The 18194-nt window shown below is 33.1% G+C and overlaps 1 protein-coding gene across 1 annotated transcript; it reads right to left on the reverse strand.

Moving 5' to 3' along the window:
- Nucleotides 1-1288: 1288 nt before the first annotated feature.
- Nucleotides 1289-4754, reverse strand: LOC139874707 (uncharacterized). Its single transcript, XM_071862116.1, has 9 exons — nucleotides 4632-4754; nucleotides 2975-3048; nucleotides 2805-2885; nucleotides 2529-2610; nucleotides 2272-2333; nucleotides 2009-2110; nucleotides 1723-1818; nucleotides 1579-1614; nucleotides 1289-1414 (listed from the first exon to the last, which is right to left on the reverse strand). Exons 1-9 carry the CDS (start codon nucleotides 4669-4671, stop codon nucleotides 1289-1291), a joined length of 699 nt encoding a protein of 232 aa, XP_071718217.1. The 5' UTR covers nucleotides 4672-4754.
- Between the last annotated feature and the right edge of the window lie 13440 nt (nucleotides 4755-18194).

Genomic DNA, 18194 nt, shown 5'->3' on the forward strand with positions numbered 1-18194 from the left:
GCGCATGTATTCTCAGTTCCAAAATATATATTGCAAAAGCATTTAAAAAGAGAGCAAATGAAACTCACCATACTTTATTTTGTAGTAAAAATACATATGACGAAATTGAACAAGTGTAAGGTTGGCCTCGGATTCACGAACCTATATTATTCATATTTATATTAACACATATAATTATAATCGAATAAATTCTTATATTATATCTTAAATTATATATCTTATATATCTAGTTTGTATATATTTAAAATAGTTAATATTTATATAGTTTAATATTATATTTAAAAATCAATAATTTGTTATATGTAAATATTTATATAAGTAATCTTAATATATATAATTATATGTAATATTATGGTAATTGTAATATATATACTCTTATATAGAAAATATAGAGAAATATTTATTTGTTATAATAATATTGTTAATATAAAATTAGTAATCATAATAATACTATTAATAATAATAATAATTATTAATAATAATAATAATAATAATAATAATAATAATAATAATAATAATAATAATAATAATAATAATAATAATAATAATAATAATAATAATAATAATAATAATAATGAAAATAATAATAATGATATTAATAATAATAATGATAATAGTAATTCTACCTCAAAGGAGTAGCTCTAAAAAAATGCCCAAGCCCGGGTTTGAACCCGCGACGTCCCGCTCACCCGATAATAACGTAAACCATTACGCTACACTTAAATTTCTGTTATTAATACCCAAACTAGTTCTTTTAAATTCCGTTTTCTGTTTCCTAATTATCGTCATCATAATCTCATCGATCATCCCTATACCATTATGATCTTCCATATTCAATAAGCATCAACATTATCATACGTTTTATCATACGATCATCACATCATCTAATTCATAATACCATCATTAATATCATCATCCTAAATATAACCATCACCTTATGTTATCGTTAACCTATATCATCATCTATTCTTATTCGCGTTTAATCCCAACAGAAATATATCTGTATATCTCGGTTTTGATGGTGAGAAAAGGTTTTGATGGTGAGAAAAAAAAAATTGTAGACGTTAAGTTATTAACACCACCCAAAACCACTTTTAAAATTTGTCAACACCACGAGCTCTTAAACTCAAAAGAATAATTGTTTGAAAAAATGAATTAATTTTGCACGATTATTTAACCCACCCGTGCACAGGCTCTAACGTTTTATTTACTTTCGCTATTTACATACTTAAAATGATATAATCTGTTACGGTTTTTACACGGCTTTTTACACACCCGTGCAAGAGCTCTAAAACCTAGTAAAGTAGATATAAAAAAAAAAAAAAAAAAAAAATACCACATGGGATGCCGGTAGCTCTTCTAATGGAACGGGTGGCAAAGACGTCAACTTGGTCACTCCAATGTGTGTGTCATCCTGCAAACATGTCGTTAATCAATTTGATGGAGGAGGCATAACACGATATCTTTGACCTTACTTTGTTTGATTAATACTAATTTACACAAAAAGTGCCATTAATTAAAAAGGTATTACAATAAACGTATTATAAGACAAATAAGTTAATCGGAAAAGAACCACACCTTGGGGTATGATTTTTCAGGCACTTGAGAAGATACCTAAACAAAAGTATTGCATAAATAAATATATAAAATAAATAAATAATCCATGTATGTAAAATGTAATTCGTTTGAAAGACGAAACACAAGGAAACTAGCCACCGTTACCTCCTCTTGTAAAGATGCTGTAATTTCGGGAACCTCATAAAAACTAGAATTCACAGAAGAATCAGTTGTTGAAGATAGAGACCTCCTCTTTGTAGCCTAAACAATATACGTAGGTAAGACATTTAACATAGTCAAAATTAACCTGGAATGAAACAATCCATCTATCTAGTACAAGCAATACAACATGATCAACTAGGCTCTGGCGAATTAGTAGTAGAAAATAATAATAAAAAAAAAAATTATATTATATATAAAATAAAAAATTCAAGAGTATCAAATGTCTTACAGGAAGAGAAGAGAAAACATTTTCAAGTTGTTTAGATACAGCAGTTTTAGCATCAGATAAACTGTGTTTTGTAGCAAACATCATATCAACAAGTTTCCAACCCTGAGAGCAAAATTGCAACAAAGTAAGCTCACCTACTGTTACCAACACTAAACAGGACGAGAAACACGTTTTATAGCAGCAAATAGTATGATGATCTGGATTTCATCATCATTATATAACTACAGAGTTACTATCAGTATATTAATTAATTAATTAATTACCTTCCACCAAACATATCCAAATCCCACGACAACAAAGACTATAACAATACCATACTTGCCGCCTGCAAGAGAATAGAATATAATAATAAAAGCTTTTAGAGAGTAGAATTAGTGCAAAAGAATTGAAAAAAACATAAAGGAAATCACAAAGTCCGTTACTAGAATTCATAATTACCCCTGCCTCACAAATGAACACAATAATAACAAAAGAATATATACATATACATGATATAAATAAATAAAGCTAATTAACAAACCACGTGAACCATTAGTAGTGACGATGGTAACAGGTCTTTCATTAAATGTCAACTGTCGCAAATCCTGTCTTAGTCTCTCGACCTGATCACAACAAATATATATATATATATATATATATATATATATATATATATATATATATATATATATATATATATATATATAGCACCTCAATTTTCAACACACTGGTAAAGTTTAAATGAATAATCAAGCCATGTTCTCAACCAAGTGTAACAACATTGTAGTACAATATCAAATCAAAGAAACATTCAAACCTGTAACTCCATTTGAACGCCCACTGGAATTGGCTCTTGACTTTTCATTACTTCCTTATTAATTCTAATCCTTTCAAGTACCTACAAAAAAAATACAATCACAAAACCTCAAAATATATGGATAGATTCTTATATTGTATTGTATGTAATACACATGAAAAAGTGCTTACCTTATTAGCACACGTGATTACATCAGACATGCTGGGCATATGTCCTTCTTTACTAATAACAGCCCCTACAAGGCCTGCATATATACCCATGACAATTGTAGTTAGCATGTAACTATATACTAGTTTTACAGGGATATATTTCATATTATATATCAAGAGTTAAATAGGGGTGTTCATCGGTTCGGTTTTCGATTTGTTCGGTTTAATCGGTTTGGTTTGTTCGGTTTTTCACCTTCTTAAATCGATACAAAAAAAAAAAAAAACGAACCGAAAACCGATTTCGGTTTGGTTTTAACTTTTCAAGTCGTTTTCGGTTAAAACCATATATCGAACAAAATTAAAATTTCATTCATTAAAAACACCATTCAACATACAAAATATGTATGATTATATGAAACACAATAGAAAAATATAAGAATTATTAAGTGTTACTTATTAACTAGATTTAAGTTCACATATTAAAATTTCATTCATTAAAAACACCATTCAACATACAAAATATGTATGATTATATGAAACACAATAGAAAAATATAAGAATTATTAAGTGTTACTTATTAACTAGATTTAAGTTCACATATCATGAAAATATCAATGTCAACTTTAAACTCCAAACAAAATCTTTATATTTCACAATAGCAACAACTATGATACCCAATCCCGCGCATGCAAGATAAAAATTTTCAATATTCAAAACACTGAATTCAGAACCATGGTAGTTTAATTATGACGTTACCGATGTCTTAGTTATTTACAACCTAAAACAATGACGTACCATTAAATTATCAAGAATTCGATGATTTATTAATATTTACAACTTAATGGTGACGTTTACTGCTTTCATTCATTATTAATAAAAAGAACATAATACTTTGAGTAACATAATTATAATGTGGGCTACTAACTCGTCATATGAGTGAGAACCTATTTAGATGATTGGATTCTAAAATATAATGACATTAAAATATAAATATACAAATCAAATACATTAACAAATATTGAATTCGGTTTTGAGTTCGGTTTTCGGTTTAACCGAATTCAGATTTTTCAAACCGAGAACCGAATTCAAATTCGGTTTTGGTTTTTACTCGATCCGAAAACCGTTTTTCAAATTGGTTTGGTTTTTTTCTGGTATCGTTTCAGTTTAGTTTCCGGGTTAACCGGTTTTAAACCAAATACTGACCACCCCCTACAAGAGTACATAACATAACACCCCTGTTTAATACAGTACTAGCTAATGATAATTACTGCTCAAATTGGCAAACTACTTTACAAATAAACTGTGATAACTGGCCAAAAAAAAAAAATTAAGTTTCACTCGACACTCGTTATATTTCAAAACTTTAACAAACTGCATCATACTAAAACCCTAAAATTATACAACCCAAAAAACAACACAATTATATGCACACACACACACACACATATATATATATATATATATATATATATATATATATATATATATATATATATATATATATATATATATATATATATATATATATATATATATATATATACATACTAGCAAACTAAAATTACAGATATAATTAACTGCAACAGAACTAGCAGGCCGACAGCGATTAAATACTGTAAATTAGTGAAACATTGATGCAATTAATAAATGATTAGGTTAATAAGATGAAAAAGTATACCAGCTCCGCCGACGATTATAGCGAGTTGGACAAGAGTCATGGTTAGATCGATAGAATAGTTTTTGCTGCTGCTGTAATCTTGTTTGGTTTATACTCCGTAATAGTTTTTGCTTGGTTTTTTTTTTTACAAAAAAAAAGGAGAGTTTCGATAGAATGAAAGCTTGGTGAACAAGAAACAAGTACTCACGCATTATATTTTTATACTAGTTTTATGAGCCCGTGCGTTGCACGAAAGCTGTTAAAATTAATATTCGATAACGTTAGTATTCATACTTATTAAATCTAAAATATATATACAATGGAAAAAATCCATTTATTATCAATAACATTTGTATCGAAAACATTAGTATTAAATACTAACGCATAAATAATGAGCCCGTCTGTTGAAACAATTTTATGATTATTTGAATATGAATCTTACTTATAAATATTACGGAAAATATTATAATCATATAAATTTAGATAATTAAGTCATATAATTAAGATAATAATAATAATAATAATAGTTATTATTATTGTTATTACTAGCTTAAGACCCGCGAATTCGCGGGATTTTTTTTATGAACGAATCATAAATTGAATTATCAGAATAATTATATTATATATAGTTGTAACAACACTGCTTTTTCCGTCACTTCCGTTAACTTTCTGTTAATTAACTTAACGGCGATTACTTAACTTTTGTGTGTTTATGTGTAATAAATACATACTTGATCCTTGGAGGGTTGCAATAATTAGTATGGGTTGATATTAATTAGAATAAATATTTCGGATAATGAAATACGATAAAAACGTTACGGTTTTGATAACTGCTTTTTGAGCAACGAAACGCTCGGGTTTATTTTAATAATTAATTTATTAATTATTAACTTTTTCAAAAAAATATTTAATTTATTGGGTATTTTAATAAATTAACTTTTGGTTGCGGTTTAACGATCGGTTTAGCGTTCCGGGCCTTCGGTACGACTAAACGGCACTTGAAACGAGCCACGAGTACAAGTTTTTACAAAACACGAGCCCGGGAGGCACCCCATGGGCCATTCGGCCGAACCCCACTCCCCCCCCCCCCCTTATATTTTAATTTTTGGCAACTTAGGGGACTTATTTGTAAGTTATATTAATTAAACCCTAATATAAATACTTGTGTAAACCTAAAACTTGTAAAACCCTTACACAAAAAAAAGCACCAGTCGATCCCTCCTCCCTCTGCTCCATTCGTCGACCACCATAACCCTAATTTTTCACTTTTTGATCAAACCTCAAGAACAAACGTTGTAATTCCCTTCATCCTCTACGCTTGTGTGTAATTCTTTTCGCGATTAAAGGTATAATTAGCTAAACCCTAATCTTAAAAATCTGATTTTTATTGATGTTTCATAGTTATGTTGTCAATTGCTCAAGTCTATACGCGTACATGTTAATCGTTATCGTTAATTTGATCGTTTGATGCGTTAGGGTTTAAAAACCGAATTGTTTATTGCTTGATCAGTGATTTTTTATTTTTCAAATGCATGATATTATGTGATAAATAGATTCCTTGCGAAAAACTATTGATTTTAGGCTTTGGATTCGCTTGATTTCGTTTCCGGATGATCAAGTTATGTCCATTTGAATTAACGTTGTGTTTTTGTTGTGTAATCAGAAATCTGGGTTTGATAGACCACGAATTGGCTTGTGAAACTAATACCACTGTAAAGATAATTTAAAAACACTCAAGTTACACTAGGATATCATGTCGTTTGCTTATGTATAACTCGAGATATGCTTGATTTAGTGTAAAAGTGGAATTATACAGCACTTGCATGAAAACAGCTTTGTATGATAAAATGTGTTGACTTCTGTGTTTAAAGCTTTGCATATTTGAAATGTACACAAAAATTAATTCACTTTTCATGTAGATATCATAGCCTAATTGTATTTAGATCTTCGGATAATCGCGTGCGAATGTGACTAGCTAAACTAGAATCGAAACAGAAACTTGCTCTCTGTTTTATGCTCTGTGGTTTGTGTTTATTGAATTAGCAAGTATGCTTCTGGAAAATGAATCTTAACATGATATGTGACATATGTTTAGTTAATTGTAATCTCTGAAACCTTATACATTGGGCACAATAGGGCCACACATTATGTAAATTCTGAATTGAGCTGAAAACTGAACATTCAACTTTCACGAATAAACTGTACAAATTGGCTAAACAAAAATTGATCAACTTTTGATATGTGTTAGTTTGACTTGTCCTTGAACCATGACCACTGGTCTTGTATCAATTGCATGTCCCTAGCTCCGGCTATAGCCAAAACGAAATCAGTGTGCGGTCAGAAACTGACTTGGCAAACTACAAATGTACCCTTCTGATTCCTGACTTTTAATTGTTGTATGAGACCCTGACCAGACTTTTTGGAATCGATTTTGAGTATACCTATGATCTGGAGTTTTCCATGTTTACTTGAATTTTGTACTATGAGATAATATGCTAAGTATGCTACATGTACATGAACTTGTGCACAGCGATAAACTGAAATTGTGAAATTAACCAATTATGATCTAAATCGTGTTTTTTGGCTTAGGTTTGACATGTTGACCAACATTTGACATGAACCTACTGATTTTGACTTTAGTTGACTACTTTGACCAAGTTTGACTTTCGGTTTGACTTCGGTTGACTTTGATTGACTTGCATGAACTAGTTGACTGTATGTTGACTTTTACTTTGAAATGAAATGTCCCGTTCTTATTGATTAAAAACGTTCCATATTAATTGATTTCGTTGCGAGGTTTTGACCTCTATATGAGACATTTTTCAAAGACTGCATTCATTTTAAAACAAACCATAACCTTTATTTCATCAATAAAGGTTTAAAAAGCTTTACGTAGATTATCAAATAATGATAATCTAAAATATCCTGTTTACACACGACCATTACATAATGGTTTACAATACAAATATGTTACAACAAAATAAGTTTCTTGAATGCAGTTTTTACACAATATCATACAAGCATGGACTCCAAACTCGTCCTTATTTAAGTATGCGACAGCGGAAGCTCTTAATAATCACCTGAGAATAAACATGCTTAAAACGTCAACAAAAATGTTGGTGAGTTATAGGTTTAACCTATATATATCAAATCATAATAATAGACCACAAGATTTCATATTTCAATACACATCCCATACATAGAGATAAAAATCATTCATATGGTGAACACCTGGTAACCGACATTAACAAGACGCATATATAAGAATATCCCCATCATTCCGGGTCACCCTTCGGATATGATATAAATTTCGAAGTACTAAAGCATCCGGTACTTTGGATGGGGTTTGTTAGACCCAATAGATCTATCTTTAGGATTCGCGTCAATTAGGGTGTCTGTTCCCTAATTCTTAGATTACCAGACTTAATAAAAAGGGGCATATTCAATTTCGATAATTCAACCATAGAATGTAGTTTCACGTACTTGTGTCTATTTTGTAAATCATTTATAAAACCTGCATGTATTCTCATCCCAAAAATATTAGATTTTAAAAGTGGGACTATAACTCACTTTCACAGATTTTTACTTCGTCGGGAAGTAAGACTTGGCCACTGGTTGATTCACGAACCTATAACAATATATACATATATATCAAAGTATGTTCAAAATATATTTACAACACTTTTAATATATTTTGATGTTTTAAGTTTATTAAGTCAGCTGTCCTCGTTAGTAACCTACAACTAGTTGTCCACAGTTAGATGTACAGAAATAAATCGATAAATATTATCTTGAATCAATCCACGACCTAGTGTATACGTATCTCAGTATTGATCACAACTCAAACTATATATATTTTGGAATCAACCTCATCCCTGTATAGCTAACTCCAACATTCACATATAGAGTGTCTATGGTTGTTCCGAAATATATATAGATGTGTCGACATGATAGGTCGAAACATTGTATACGTGTCTATGGTATCTCAAGATTACATAATATACAATACAAGTTGATTAAGTTATGGTTGGAATAGATTTGTTACCAATTTTCACGTAGCGAAAATGAGAAAAATTATCCAATCTTGTTTTACCTATAACTTCTTCATTTTAAATCCGTTTTGAGTGAATCAAATTGCTATGGTTTCATATTGAACTCTATTTTATGAATCTAAACAGAAAAAGTATAAGTTTATAGTCAGAAAAATAAGTTACAAGTTGTTTTTGTAAAGGTAGTCATTTCAGTCGAAAGAACGACGTCTAGATGACCATTTTAGAAAACATACTTCCACTTTGAGTTTAACCATAATTTTTGGATATAGTTTCATGTTCATAATAAAAATCATTTTCTCAAAATAACAACTTTTAAATCAAAGTTTATCATAGTTTTTAATTAACTAACCCAAAACAACCCGCGGTGTTACTACGACGGCGTAAATCCGGTTTTACGGTGTTTTTCGTGTTTTCAGGTTTTAAATCATTAAGTTAGTATATCATATAGATATAGAACATGTGTTTAGTTGATTTTAAAATTCAAGTTAGAAGGATTAACTTTTGTTTGCGAACAAGTTTAGAATTAACTAAACTATGTTCTAGTGATTACAAGTTTAAACCTTCGAATAAGATAGCTTTATATGTATGAATCGAATGATGTTATGAACATCATTACTACCTTAAGTTCCTTGGATAAACCTACTGGAAAAGAGAAAAATGGATCTAGCTTCAACGGATCCTTGGATGGCTCGAAGTTCTTGAAGCAGAATCATGACACGAAAACAAGTTCAAGTAAGATCATCACTTGAAATAAGATTGTTATAGTTATAGAAATTGAACCAAAGTTTGAATATGATTATTACCTTGTATTAGAATGATAAACTACTGTAAGAAATAAAGATTTCTTGAGGTTGGATGATCACCTTACAAGATTGAAAGTGAGCTAGCAAACTTGAAAATATTCTTGATTTTATGTAACTAGAACTTGTAGAATATATGAAGAACACTTAGAACTTGAAGATAGAACTTGAGAGAGATCAATTAGATGAAGAAAATTGAAGAATGAAAGTGTTTGTAGGTGTTTTTGGTCGTTGGTGTATGGATTAGATATAAAGGATATGTAATTTTATTTTCATGTAAATAAGTCATGAATGATTACTCATATTTTTGTAATTTTATGAGATATTTCATACTAGTTGCCAAATGATGGTTCCCACATGTGTTAGGTGACTCACATGGGCTGCTAAGAGCTGATCATTGGAGTGTATATACCAATAGTACATACATCTAAAAGCTGTGTATTGTACGAGTACGAATACTGGTGCATACGAGTAGAATTGTTGATGAAACTGAACGAGGATGTAATTGTAAGCATTTTTGTTAAGTAGAAGTATTTTGATAAGTGTATTGAAGTCTTTCAAAAGTGTATAAATACATATTAAAACGCTACATGTATATACATTTTAACTGAGTCGTTAAGTCATCGTTAGTCGTTACATGTAAGTGTTGTTTTGAAACCTTTAGGTTAACGATCTTGTCAAATGTTGTTAACCCAATGTTTATAATATCAAATGAGATTTTAAATTATTATATTATCATGATATTATCATGTATGAATATCTCTTAATATGATATATATACAGTAAATGTCTTTACAAGGATAATCGTTACATATATGTCTCGTTTAAAAATCATTAAGTTAGTAGTCTTGTTTTTACATATGTAGTTCATTGTTAATATACTTAATGATATGTTTACTTATCATAGTATCATGTTAACTATATATATATCCATATATATATGTCATCATATAGTTTTTACAAGTTTTAACGTTCGTGAATCACCGGTCAACTTGGGTGGTCAATTGTCTATATGAAACATATTTCAATTAATCAAGTCTTAACAAGTTTGATTGCTTAACATGTTGGAAACATTTAATCATGTAAATATCAATCTCAATTAATATATATAAACATGGAAAAGTTCGGGTCACTACAGTACCTACCCGTTAAATAAATTTCGTCCCGAAATTTTAAGCTGTTGAAGGTGTTGACGAATCTTCTGGAAATAGATGCGGGTATTTCTTCTTCATCTGATCTTTACGCTCCCAGGTGAACTCGGGTCCTCTACGAGCATTCCATCGAACCTTAACAATTGATATCTTATTTTGCTTAAGTCTTTTAACCTCACGATCCATTATTTCAACGGGTTCTTCGATGAATTGAAGTTTTTCGTTGATTTGAATTTCATTTAACGGAATAGTGAGATCTTCTTTAGCAAAACATTTCTTCAAATTCGAGACGTGGAAAGTGTTATGTACAGCCGCGAGTTGTTGAGGTAACTCAAGTCGGTAAGCTACTGGTCCAACACGATCAATAATCTTGAATGGTCCAATATACCTTGGATTTAATTTCCCTCGTTTACCAAATCGAACAACGCCTTTCCAAGGTGCAACTTTAAGCATGACCATCTCTCCAATTTCAAATTCTATATCTTTTCTTTTAATGTCAGCGTAGCTCTTTTGTCGACTTTGGGCGGTTTTCAACCGTTGTTGAATTTGGATGATCTTCTCGGTAGTTTCTTGTATAATCTCCGGACCCGTAATCTGTCTATCCCCCACTTCACTCCAACAAATCGGAGACCTGCACTTTCTACCATAAAGTGCTTCAAACGGCGCCATCTCAATGCTTGAATGGTAGCTGTTGTTGTAGGAAAATTCTGCTAACGGTAGATGTCGATCCCAACTGTTTCTGAAATCAATAACACATGCTCGTAGCATGTCTTCAAGCGTTTGTATCGTCCTTTCACTCTGACCATCAGTTTGTGGATGATAGGCAGTACTCATGTCTAGACGAGTTCCTAATGCTTGCTGTAATGTCTGCCAGAATCTTGAAATAAATCTGCCATCCCTATCAGAGATAATAGAGATTGGTATTCCATGTCTGGAGACGACTTCCTTCAAATACAGTCGTGCTAACTTCTCCATCTTGTCATCTTCTCTTATTGGCAGAAAGTGTGCTGATTTGGTGAGACGATCAACTATTACCCAAATAGTATCAAAACCACTTGCAGTCCTTGGCAATTTAGTGATGAAATCCATGGTAATGTTTTCCCATATCCATTCCGGGATTTCGGGTTGTTGAAGTAGACCTGATGGGTTCTGATGCTCAGCTTTGACCTTAGAACACATCAAACATTCTCCTATGTATTTAGCAACATCGGCTTTCATACCCGGCCACCAAAAATGTTTCTTGAGATCCTTGTACATCTTCCCCGTTCCAGGATGTATTGAGTATCTGGTTTTATGAGCTTCTCTAAGTACCATTTCTCTCATATCTCCAAATTTTGGTACCCAAATCCTTTCAGCCCTATACCGGGTTCCGTCTTCCCGAATATTAAGATGCTTCTCCGATCCTTTGAGTATTTCATCCTTTAAATTTCCCTCTTTTAAAACTCCTTGTTGCGCCTCCTTTATTTGAGTAATAAGGTTATTATGAATCATTATATTCATAGATTTTACTCGAATGGGTTCTCTGTCCTTCCTGCTCAAGGCATCGGCTACCACATTTGCCTTCCCCGGGTGATAACGAATCTCAAAGTCGTAATCATTCAATAATTCAATCCACCTACGCTGCCTCATATTAAGTTGTTTCTGATTAAATATGTGTTGAAGACTTTTGTGGTCGGTATATATAATACTTTTGACCCCATATAAGTAGTGCCTCCAAGTCTTTAATGCAAAAACAACCGCGCCTAATTCCAAATCATGCGTCGTATAATTTTGTTCGTGAATCTTCAATTGTCTAGACGCATAAGCAATCACCTTCGTTCGTTGCATTAATACACAACCGAGACCTTGCTTTGATGCGTCATAATAAATCACAAAATCATCATTCCCTTCAGGCAATGACAATATAGGTGCCGTAGTTAGCTTTTTCTTCAATAACTGAAACGCTTTCTCTTGTTCATCATTCCATTCAAATTTCTTCCCTTTATGCGTTAATGCAGTCAAGGATTTTGCTATTCTGGAAAAGTCTTGGATGAACCTTCTGTAGTAACCAGCTAGTCCTAAAAACTGGCGTATGTGTTTCGGAGTTTTCGGGGTTTCCCACTTTTTAACAGTTTCTATCTTTGCCGGATCCACCTTAATACCTTCTTTGTTCACTATGTGACCGAGGAATTGAACTTCTTCCAACCAAAATGCACACTTTGAAAACTTAGCGTACAATTCTTCCTTCCTCAATACTTCTAACACCTTTTCTCAAATGTTCACCGTGTTCTTGGTCATTCTTTGAGTAAATAAGTATGTCATCAATGAAAACAATGACAAACTTGTCAAGGTATGGTCCACACACTCGGTTCATAAGGTCCATGAACACAGCTGGTGCATTAGTTAAACCAAACGGCATGACCATAAACTCGTAATGACCGTAACGTGTTCTGAAAGTAGTCTTTGGAATATCATCTTCTTTCACCCGCATTTGATGATACCCGGAACGTAAGTCAATCTTTGAATAAACAGACGAGCCTTGTAGTTGATCAAATAAGTCGTCGATTCTCGGTAGTGGGTAGCGGTTCTTGATGGTAAGTTTGTTCAACTCTCGGTAGTCGATACACAACCTGAATGTACCATCTTTCTTCTTGACAAACAAAACAGGAGCTCCCCACAGTGATGTGCTTGGTCGAATGAAACCACGCTCTAAAAGTTCTTGTAATTGGCTTTGCAGTTCTTTCATCTCGCTGGGTGCGAGTCTGTAAGGAGCACGCGCTATTGGTGCAGCTCCTGGTACAAGATCTATTTGAAATTCAACGGATCGATGTAGGGGTAATCCCGGTAATTCTTTCGAAAATACATCGGGAAATTCTTTTGCAATGGGAACATCATTGATGCTCTTTTCTTCAGTTTGTACTTTCTCGACATGTGCTAGAACAGCATACCAACCTTTTCTTATTAGTTTTTGTGCCTTCAAATTACTAATAAGATGTAGCTTCGTGTTGCCCTTTTCTCCGTACACCATTAAGGGTTTTCCTTTTTCTCGTATAATGCGAATTGCATTTTTGTAACAAACGATCTCTGCTTTCACTTCTTTCAATCTGTCCATACCGATTATCACATCAAAACTCCCTAACTCTACTGGTATCAAATCAATCTTAAATGTTTCGCTAACCAGTTTAATTTCTCGATTCCGACATATATTATCTGCTGAAATTAATTTACCATTTGCTAATTCGAGTAAAAATTTACTATCCAAAGGCGTCAATGGACAACTTAATTTAGCACAAAAATCTCTACTCATATAGCTTCTATCCGCACCCGAATCAAATAAAACGTAAGTAGATTTATTGTCAATAAGAAATGTACCCGTAACAAGCTCCGGGTCTTCCTGTGCCTCTGCCGCATTAATATTGAAAACTCTTCCGCGGCCTTGTCCATTCGTGTTCTCCTGGTTCGGGCAATTTCTAATAATGTGGCCCGGTTTTCCACATTTATAACAAACTACATTGGCATAACTTGCTCCGACACTACTTGCTCCGCCATTACTCGTTCCGACACCATTTGTTCCTTTCGTTCTATTAACCCCTGGTTTGTAGACCTCACACTTCGCCGCGCTATGACCATTTCTTTTACACTTGTTGCAAAATTTGGTGCAGAACCCCGAGTGATACTTTTCACACCTTTGGCATAGCTGCTTCTGATTGTTGTTGTTGTTACGGTTATTATTGTTGTTGGGATGATTGTTGTAGTTGCTGTTGTTGTTGTTGTTGTTGTTGTTGTTGTTGTTGTTGTTGTTATTGTTGTTGGGCCGTTTGTTGTAGTTGCGATTGATGTTGCGATTGTTGGGATAATTGTTGCGATTATTGTTGTAATTGCTGTTGTTGTTGTATTGGTGATTCTTATCACCGTTTTCCTCCCACTTTCTTTTGATTTGCTTCACATTGGCCTCTTCAGCAGTCTGTTCTTTAATTCTTTCTTCAATCTGGTTCACTAGTTTGTGAGCCATTCTACATGCCTGTTGTATGGAGGCGGGCTCGTGTGAACTTATATCTTCTTGGATTCTTTCCGGTAATCCTTTCACAAACGCGTGGATCTTCTCTTCCTCATCTTCGAATGCTCCCGGACACAATAGGCACAATTCTGTGAATTGTCTTTCATACGTGGTAATATCAAATCCTTGGGTTCGTAACCCTCTAAGTTCTGTCTTGAGCTTATTGACCTCGGTTCTGGGACGGTACTTCTCGTTCATCAAGTGCTTGAATGCTGACCACGGTAGTGCGTACGCATCGTCTTGTCCCACTTGCTCTAGATAGGTATTCCACCATGTTAACGCAGAACCTGTGAAGGTATGCGTAGCGTACTTCACTTTGTCCTCTTCAGTGCACTTACTTATGGCAAACACCGATTCGACCTTCTCGGTCCACCGTTTCAATCCGATCGGTCCTTCGGTTCCATCAAATTCCAAAGGTTTGCAGGCAGTGAATTCTTTGTAGGTACATCCTACACGATTTCCTGTACTGCTAGATCCAAGGTTATTGTTGGTATGCAGCGCAGCCTATACTGCGGCTATGTTTGAAGCTAGAAAAGTACGGAATTCCTCTTCATTCATATTCACGGTGTGTCGAGTAGTCAGTGCCATTTCCTTCAAAATAGTCAAATGGAACAAGTTAATCATACAGAATATTAATAGTAGTTAATAGTATTTCGTAGCATAATATGAACTCATTTATAAAAGCTTTTTCTTCATATTAGCGTTTTATAAGTTTAAATTCGGGTAGTACCTACCCGTTAAGTTCATACTTAGTAGCTAATATACAATTCAACTACTACAATTCTATATAAAAAACTGATTATAATAATATTTCGCGTTCAAACTTTTACACAATATTTTACAAACTTACAATACCGCATATTTTACATATAGCATGAAATATAGCACACAATAAATTTGATACAAGATGGTTGTGAAGATAATTCTAGCTAGTACACAAGTCGTTCAACAAAGGCAATAAAGACACGTAATTCATACGTCCAGAAACAAGTCATGCATTCTGGTTTTACTAGGATTACTTCCCATCCTTGGTCATGTGGAACATAACCGTTATGGCCGTTGATAAGACAGCGTGTTGTAACGTCGTCTAAGGGACGAGGGTTGCGTAATGTCCAACAGTCCCGTAACAATCTAAAAACCTCATTTCTTACCCCAATTACCGACTCCGTCACTTGTGGGAACGTTTTGTTTAATAGTTGTAGCCCGATGTTCTTGTTCTCACTTTGGTGAGAAGCGAACATTACTAATCCGTAAGCATAACATGCTTCTTTATGTTACATGTTAGCCGCTTTTTCTAAATCACGAAGTCCAATATTCGGATATATTGAGTCAAAATAATTTCTTAACCCATTGCGTAAAATAGCATTTGGGTTCCCCGCAATATATGCGTCAAAGTAAACACATCGTAACTTATGGATTTCCCAATGTGATATCCCCCATCTTTCGAACGAAAGCCTTTTATAAACCAAGGCATTCTTGGAACGTTATTCGAATGTCTTACAAACTGATCTCGCCTTAAATAGTTGTGCTGAAGAATTCTGACCGACTCTAGACAAGATTTCATCAATCATGTCTCCGGGTAGGTCTCTTAAAATATTGGGTTGTCTATCCATTTTGTGTTTTTATACTGTAAAATAGACAAGAGTTAGATTCATAAAAAAAAAATACTTATTAATACAAGCAATTTTTACATATATCATAAAGCATAAGCACACTATATTACATATATTACACCACACGAATACAACTATCTTATTCCGACTCGCTTGTTTCTTCTTCTTCGGTTTTGGTTCGTTTTGCCAAGTTTCTAGGGATATATGATGTTCCCCTAATACGAGCCATAGTTTTCCACATTGGTTTAGAAAAACCTGGTGGTTTAGAGGTTCCCGGGTCATTGTTACAACTTAAGGACTTCGGGGGTTGACGATACATATAAAGTTCATCGGGGTTGGAATTAGATTTCTCTATTTTTATGCCCTTTCACTTATTATTTTCTTTTGCCTTTTTAAGTTCAGTTGGGGTAATTTCTATAACATCATCGGAATTCTCGTCGGAATCCGATTCATCGGAGAATTGGTAATCCTCCCAATATTTTGCTTCCTTGGCGGAAACACCATTGACCATAATTAACCTTGGTCGGTTGGTTGAGGATTTTCTTTTACTTAACCGTTTTATTATTTCCCCCACCGGTTCTATTTCTTCATCCTGTTCCGATTCTTCTTCCGGTTCCGATTCTTCTTCCGGTTCCGACTCTTCTTCCGGTTCCTCTTCGGGAACTTGTGAATCAGTCCACGAATCATTTCAATTTACATTTGACTCTTCATTATTATTAGGTGAGTCAATGGGACTTGTTCTAGAGGTAGACATCTATCACATAATATCAAACGCGTTAAGAGATTAATATATCACATAATATTCACATGTTAAAAATATATAGTTTCCAACAAAATTTGTTAAGCAATTATTTTTCAAGTAAACACGGTCGAAGTCCAGACTCACTAATGCATCCTAACAAACTCGATAAGACACACTAATGCAAAATTCTGGTTCTCTAAGACCAACGCTCAGATACCAACTGAAATGTCCCGTTCTTATTGATTAAAAACGTTCCATATTAATTGATTTCGTTGCGAGGTTTTGACCTCTATATGAGACATTTTTCAAAGACTGCATTCATTTTAAAACAAACCATAACCTTTATTTCATCAATAAAGGTTTAAAAAGCTTTACGTAGATTATCAAATAATGATAATCTAAAATATCCTGTTTACACACGACCATTACATAATGGTTTACAATACAAATATGTTACAACAAAATAAGTTTCTTGAATGCAGTTTTTACACAATATCATACAAGCATGGACTCCAAACTCGTCCTTATTTATGTATGCGACAGCGAAAGCTCTTAATAATCACCTGAGAATAAACATGCTTAAAACGTCAACAAAAATGTTGGTGAGTTATAGGTTTAACCTATATATATCAAATCATAATAATAGACCACAAGATTTCATATTTCAATACACATCCCATACATAGAGATAAAAATCATTCATATGGTGAACACCTGGTAACCGACATTAACAAGATGCATATATAAGAATATCCCCATCATTCCGGGACACTCTTCGGATATGATATAAATTTCAAAGTACTAAAGCATCCGGTACTTTGGATGGGGTTTGTTAGACCCAATAGATCTATCTTTAGGATTTGCGTCAATTAGGGTGTCTGTTCCCTAATTCTTAGATTACCAGACTTAATAAAAAGGGGCATATTCGATTTCGATAATTCAACCATAGAATGTAGTTTCACGTACTTGTGTCTATTTTGTAAATCATTTATAAAACCTGCATGTATTCTCATCCCAAAAATATTAGATTTTAAAAGTGGGACTATAACTCACTTTCACAGATTTTTACTTCGTCGGGAAGTAAGACTTGGCCACTGGTTGATTCACGAACCTATAACAATATATACATATATATCAAAGTATGTTCAAAATATATTTACAACACTTTTAATATATTTTGATGTTTTAAG

The sequence above is a fragment of the Rutidosis leptorrhynchoides genome, chromosome 11 (assembly GCF_046630445.1).
Source record: "Rutidosis leptorrhynchoides isolate AG116_Rl617_1_P2 chromosome 11, CSIRO_AGI_Rlap_v1, whole genome shotgun sequence".
NCBI lineage: Eukaryota > Viridiplantae > Streptophyta > Magnoliopsida > Asterales > Asteraceae > Rutidosis > Rutidosis leptorrhynchoides.